The sequence below is a fragment of the Oncorhynchus clarkii genome, chromosome 5 (genome assembly GCF_045791955.1).
Source record: "Oncorhynchus clarkii lewisi isolate Uvic-CL-2024 chromosome 5, UVic_Ocla_1.0, whole genome shotgun sequence".
Classification (NCBI taxonomy): Eukaryota; Metazoa; Chordata; class Actinopteri; order Salmoniformes; family Salmonidae; genus Oncorhynchus; species Oncorhynchus clarkii.
The window spans coordinates 32,095,046-32,102,503 of NC_092151.1; the positions used below are offsets into that span (position 1 = coordinate 32,095,046).

The following is a 7,458-nucleotide window of genomic DNA, read 5'->3' on the forward strand; positions in this document are numbered from 1 at the left end:
TTAAATTTGCCTAGGGAACTGCATTTAATCAAATGGTGCTCATAGACATAGGTAGCCTAATCTTGTAGGCACGTAGTATCATTTACTGGTATATTTGGATAGGGACAAGTACAAAGACATTGAACAAACAATCGTCCGATGCATTGCAGGGGTGTTTCTAGTTTACGCTAATTTAACACCCGTCTCTAGATGGGCATTTAAGGAAACAAAAGGAAAGAAATACAAAATCACATATCAGTACATTATCACAATTATATGCACAAAACAAATTACACATACAATCCCATATCATTACATGAACACAATTGTTCTTTACACACAGCAAGCAGTTCTTACATGAATGCTCTGGTGTTTCTTTTGAATGTGTTGAAATGTTACACAAATACTGTATTAATCTTCTCCCGTGCATAATACTTGTAGCAAAACAAAAATTATGCTTGATAATAGCTTTTTTTCTAATGGTGTTTAATTCTTGCTATTAGACCGTTTTGAAATTAGATTGTTTTAACTATTTCCCTCCTTGGTGACATTAGTGTTATTGTTTTGTTGTCCACTTGAAAAAGATATGAAATGTTATCCTTGCATTTCTCATGTGTGTGTTAGAGTAAAGCCCTGCAAAATGGGCGCCAGCTGGTGGGTGAGGGGAAGGCACTGTCGTGGGGCCTGATGACCAGCACACTCCAGGAGTCCCTTCCCGGCTGGCAGGGCAAACCAGCACCATGCACCTGAGCCATAAAACCCCAGGCTGTCAAAGTGGAGGGCAAGGCATGGCAACAGACCTTCAACCTCCACCCAACCTGCCCCTGGAAGACACAACCCCGTGCACCCTCTTTCGACCCACCTACCAGCCTCTATTGCCAACCCCCAGATCGGGCGCCAAACTAAGGAGCAAGCAGGCATACTGTACCAACTCCCCGAACTATCAGAACCGGACACTTATTATTATTATTAAACACCGTGTGTGTGCGTGTGCGCGCGTGTGTGTGTGTGTGTGTGTGTATAAGCAGACTCAAGGTTCTCCTTATTTATTAACATTGTCCTTTTTCGAGAGAAGAACGGTAACAAAAAAATCTGAAATAAATGCACGTTTTCTGTGTTGCTCTGCATCCAAAAAAGGAAACGAACAGCTCCTGCAGATAGTTCACTCCTAGTTCACCCCGTTTTTGCCACACTACTTTTTTGGACTATAGCCCAGTAGAGGAGGCAGACACTTGACATGTATGTCACCACAAGAAAGCAAATCTGTAAGCGTAAAAAACAAACGTGTCCTTTTCCTTCACTTTTTGAAGATTTTTGCTGGTAGTTTTAATATTTTTTTTTAAAGTAATCATCGCCTGTTTGCTCTATTATTAAAGGACTTCAAAGACAGATTTTAAGGACATCATTGTGTGTAAACATGGAAAGGTGTGAATTGGGGCGTGTCGCCCTCAGAGACCCCTGGGGTACTTCACACAGCTCGTGAACTGTGACAAAACTGCTTCGATTTTTAGAAAATGTTTCTGTTATTTTTTTTGAAGGCTGTTTTTTTGCTTTTGTTTTGTCTCTCTCTCTCCTATGTGTTTTGTAAACAGAAGCAAAAACTAGGACATTTTAGAGAAATCATCATCTTGCCTCATTTGAAGCTATCCTAGCGTTGATGCAGTGTGTGCATGTGATGTGCTGAATGTGTGTTAATCGTAGAGCCTAATTCAGGACCCTATCGCAACATTTCAAAAGACAGCGGACACTGCTGCCGTAGTGTGAGGTTTTGATCAACCGAGCTGGCAAAACATGTGGTTTATTCTATAGTGTTAGGGAGTATCTATAGTGTTTGGGAGTGACGACGGGCTTCATTGACTTACTGTACGATCTCAACAGCTGATTGAAATGTTGCTTTTTATTGCTATCCTTTTGGTTGTAATGAGTTGCTGAAATCTGAATTCACATCTGATACATGTCAAGTGCTTTTATATTCCCTCTCCTATAGTGTTTTTGCTTTTGCTCCTAGAGCTATTAAACACTTCTCTATTTTTTTTTTTTTAACACAACTCGATGGAAAGGTGGAGGGGTTAGTGAAGGAATGAGTAGGCACACCTCTCTAGTGAACATTCAGCACCATGTAAGGCCTCTGGGGTGGCGCTAGCAATAAACGCAGCCCAACTCAATCAGGGTCCAAATATCTATTTTTATGTTACAATTTCACGACAAAAGAGGGTGTTTAGAATTGCTTGATGAATTGATGTACTTTCTTCGCGTAGGTTTTTTGGTGAACGCTGCAGTTGTTTTGGGCTCTCTGAAGGAGGAAATATTAAAGCATTTTTGTTAGAAAAATAATATGAACTGTTGGCATCTGTGATTTAAAAAAAAGGGGGGGGCACTCATTTTGAAACTTACTATTCCAATGTCATAACTGGTTATAAATGTTTCTGCGTATTAATGCTCCATGACACTACAAAATGTTCAGATTCGTCTTTTATGGCAGTGTTTCACTGACGTCTGTACATGATGCATACCTGTTCAACTATTTTCAGAGTTACGGTCAGTCGGGGAGGGTGGGAGTCTAAAATCATATGTTTGAGTCATATATTGTATCACTAATAAAAGGGTAAGTGTTTCAAAGGTCACTATGATGTTCTCACAGGGTGGACTGCTTTCACTTGTGGATTGGCTTATTGCCCATCTCTACTGTGCTTTTTGGACCGACTGGAAGGTGTACACTGAAACGTCTTATACACACATGAGAAACTTAATTTGGTTTCCGCCTGCTCTCGTCTTCACTCATTACTGTACCTACACCAAGATATCGTCCTGATGCTTTTTGTTGGTACTTTTAGGATACATATTTCATTTGTCAGAGGACCTGTTCACTCTGGAACTGATCATACTATCTATTTATCCTACCTGATGTTTATCCTTTCAGATATGTGATCATAATTGCCCTTTCCTTATTGAGAGAAAAAATAAAGCAGTTGTGCTTTTTCAAAACCCTTGTCCTTGTTAAATTTGTATTCAAGTCTCAATTGGATGAGCAATGTATTGGCTTGTGTAGGGAATGAATGAATGAATATATATACACACACACACACACACATTTTATTGGTCAAGTTTTAGAACACCATTTTTCCAGTTTTTATTGAAATTCACAGTTTAATGTCTAATTGTACTCTGAAAGTAAAGCATAGATGAAACAATTGGAGACAAAAACAAAATGATTCCATGATTTCTTAACACTTTTACTTTTGACTCACCAAAGTAGCCATCTTTTGGGTCATTATCTTGCTGTAGGATGAACCCCTGACCAACTAGGCGTACACCAGAGCGTATTGCATGACGCTGCAAAATGCTGTGGTAGCTGTTGTGGTTCAGGGTGCCACTCTGCAAGTCACCGACTCTGGATCCAGCAAGAGAGCCCCAGACCATCACGCTTCCTCCTACATGTTTGACAGTTGATATCACACACTGAGGAATCATCCTTTCGCCTACTCGACGACGTACAAAAGCTGCGTGATGAACCAAAGATTTCTCATTTTCTGTGAAGTATATATATATATATACAGTGCCTTTTGAACTTTTTCCACATTTTGTTACGTTACAGCCTTATTCTAAAATGGATTAAATAAATACAAATCCTCAGCAATCTACACACAATACCCCATAATTGTCACGGCTCCCCCTGATACTGCTGCATCAGTCCTTTCACCAGCTCGGGAGGTCTACGTCACTGGCTTTCTAGGCGTCACTGAACTGGATTCATTACCACCAACCCAGGACTGTCTTGTCTCATCATGCACACCTGGTTCCCATTCCTCCTGATTAGTATGTGTATGTATGTGCCCTCTGTTCCATGTTCGTTGGTCTTGTGAGTACCTGTGCTCTGTTGTATTGGCTTGCGTGTTACTGTGTTAGCGTGCACTTATGATTACGGGTCTCGTCCTGTCTATTTATTAGAGGTTTACACCTCGCTCTTTGTTTGGATTACAGCCCTGTGTTTTTTGATATATATATGGGTTTGTTTTGGGCTTCATCCCCATCATGTTCACGTACGCCATTTTGGGTAGTGAAATACAAAAAACGTTTGTATTCCTGCACCTGTCTCCTATCATTATACAACGGGACAGAATAATCAACCCATCTAATGGAGACAGCGGGAAACGGGTGGACCCAAGGTCGAGTCCTAAGAACACTTCACCCTCCTCTTCCGCTCGGTGTTTGATCATCCTGTGGAGGGCCTAGAGAGGGGTGAGTGCCTACTCAGACTGAAGCCACTCCTCAGTAAAAGGTACATGACAGCCCACTTGGAGTTTGCCAAAGGCACTGAAAGACTCTCAGACCATGAGAAATAATATTCTCTGGTCTGATGAAACAAAGATTGAACTCTTTGACCTGAATACCAAGCGTCACATCTGGAGGAAACATGGTACCATCCCTACGGTGAAAAATGGTGGTGGCAGCACCATGCCGTGGGGGTGTTTTTCAGCAGCAGGGACTGGTAGACCAGTCAGGATCGAGGGAAAGATGAACGGAATAAAGTACAGGGAGGTCCTTGACGGAAAACCTGCTCCAGGGTGCTCAGGACCTCAGACTGGGGCGAAGGTTCACCTTCCAATGGGACAATGACCCTAAGCAAACACAACGCAGAAGTGGCTTCGGGACAAGTCTTTGAATGACCTTGAGTGGCACAGCCATAGCCCGGACTTGAACTGAAAAAAGGTTCTGAATACTTACAGTTGAAGTCGTAAGTTTACATACACTTTAGCCAAAATACATTTAAACTCAGTTTTTCACTATTCCTAACATTTAATCCTAGTAAAAATTCCCTGTCTTAGGTCAGTTAGGATCACCACTTTATTTTAAGAATGTGAAATGTCAGAATAATAGTAGAGTATGATTTATTTCAGTTTTTCTTTCTTTCATCACATTCTCAGTGGGTCAGAAGTTTACATACACTCCATTAGTATTTGGTAGCATTCATTGCCTTGAAATTGTTTAACTTGTGGAAGGCTAACCGAAACGTTTGACCCAAGCTTCCCACAATAAGTTGGATGAATTGTGGCCCATTATTTATGACAGAGCTGTTGTAATTGAATCGGGTTTGTAGGCCTTGCTCACACACACTTTTACAGTTCTGCCCACAAATGTTCTATAGGATTAAGGTCAGGGCTTTGTGATGGCCACTCCAATACCTTGACTTTGTTGTCCTTAAGCCATTTTGCAACAACTTTGGAAGTACGCTTGGGGTCATTGTCCATTTGGAAGACCCATTTGCGACCAAGCTTTAACTTCCTGACTGATGTCTTGAGATGTTGCTTCAATATGTCCTCAGAATTTTCCCCCTCGTGATGCCATCTATTTTGTGAAGTGCACCAGTCCCTCCTGCAGCAAAGCACCCTCACAACATGTTGCTGCCACCCCCGTGCTTCAAGGTTGGGATGGTGTTCTTCAGTTTGCAAGTCTCCCCCTTTCTCCTCCAAACATAACGATGGTCATTATGGCCAAACAGTTCTATTTTTGTTTCAACAGACCAGAGGACATTTCTCCAAAAAGTACAATCTTTGAACCCCTTGTGCAGTTGCAATCCGTAGTCTGGCTTTTTTATGGCGGTTTTGAAGCAGTGGCTTCTTCCTTGCTGAGCGGCCTTTCAGGTTATGTTGATATAGGACTCGTTTTCCTGAGCGGTATGACGGCTGCGTTGTCCCATGGTGTTTATACTTGCGTACTATTGTTTGTACAGATGAACGTGGTACCTTCAGGCATTTCGAAATTGCTCCCAAGGATGAACCAGACTTGTGGAGGTCTGCAATTTATTTTCCCGAGGTCTGTGCTGATTTTCCCATGATTTCAAGCAAAGAGGCACTGAGTTTGAAGGTTGGTCTTGAAATACATCCACAGGTACACCTCCAATTGACTCAATTGATGTCAATTAGCCTATCGGAAGCTTCTAAAACCATGACATCATTTTCTGGAATTTTCCGAGCTGTTTAAAGGCACAGTCAACTTAGTGTATGTAAACTTCTGACTCACTGAAATTGTGATACAGTGAATTATAAGTGAAATAATCTGTCTGTAAACAATTGTTGGAAAAATTACTTGCGTCATGCACAAAGTAGATGTCCTAACAGACTTGCCAAAACTAAAGTTTTTTGGTTGTGTGTGTGGTTGAAAAACGAGTTTTAATAACTCCAACCTAAGTGTATGTAAACTTTCGACTTCAACTGTATGTAAATGTGATATTTCAGGGTTTATTTCTAAAATCTTGTTTTTGCTTTGTCATTTTGGGGTATTGTGTGTAAATTGACGATGGGAAAAAAAACAAATTTAGTCAATTTTAGAATAAAAACAACATAAAATGTAGAAAAATTATAGGGGCCTGCATGCTTTCCGAATGCACTGCATTTGTACGTGAGTTCATTCCGGCATTGTGTGACTTTTCTTTTTCTGCGTGGACAAAGACCTTAGGTTTTTGTCAACCTAACTCCTAACCCTAATCCCTAGAGCTAGCTAACGTTAGCATGAACCACCTAGCTAATGTTAGCCACAACAAATTGGAATTACTAACATATACATTTAGGAAATTTGTAACATTGTACATTTTGCAATTCATAACATATTGTACGAATTACAATTCGTAACATATCACACGAAATGGATGATGGACATTCAAATAGATACAAACAGATGCCATACAAACATATGTATCGGGTTTACATACATAATAATACGAAATGCTCTGAGACAATGTTGCAAATAGGGGCTCCTCCATTCCACTTCTGAATTCCCACTTCAACCCATTGAAGTGGGAATTGTATAGTAACATCATTGCATAGTAACATTGTATAGTAACATCATTATGAATGAGGGATATTGTGTAGTATCAAGGTATATGCAATGAGTTACTGTGTATATATACACACACATCATTGACTGGAACATGGACATTTCCTTGGTTCTCAGGCACTTTCTTTCCAACAGCAGAGGGCGCTGTAGCTCTGTTATTTACCTGTTAACGAGGTTGTTTCAATAAAGTTTTGGAATTGGAAGACGAGTGAGTCACTGACGGGTGAGTCTTTACTATAGTGGGCGTATTCGATTATACCGAGACGCGCGGCACCGGTCTATGGCCCATGACGAGGACGGTCAAAAGCTGTAAGGAAAGAGCGCCCTTCTCAAATCGAACCGTCGTCTGCGCCGCTCGGTAATGTTTCAACAATGTGCATCGTTCAGAAACACATTTTTTCCATAAAATATATATTTGAATTATCAAACTAGTTTTCATTGGAAAGGCAGATAGAGTTATCAAAGCAATCAATTTTGCATGTGAAAATAATACTACTCATTACTCCACGTGATTAATTAAGTCACTTTTGTTTTGAACATACTTCGTCGTGGGCTTTGAACGGCACCCGGCTCACGCCCGGGGCAGTCTGGTTCCAAAACGAATGCAATCAACTTTCACCCAGTTAAACTCCTCCCACCGGAGTA

General features: G+C 40.8%; 1 protein-coding gene across 13 annotated transcripts in view; it reads left to right on the forward strand.

Annotated features, from left to right (window-relative positions):
• Positions 1–2,964, forward strand: part of LOC139408651 (proline-rich coiled-coil 2B) — a 38,013-nt gene extending 35,049 nt beyond the window's left edge. For all 13 annotated transcript variants that reach the window (XM_071152810.1, XM_071152815.1, XM_071152820.1 and 10 more), the window contains one exon: positions 604–2,964. In XM_071152810.1, coding sequence (XP_071008911.1) covers positions 604–729 — 126 coding nt within the window. In that variant the 3' untranslated portion in view covers positions 730–2,964. The remainder of the gene's footprint in view (positions 1–603) is intronic.
• Positions 2,965–7,458: the final 4,494 nt, after the last annotated feature.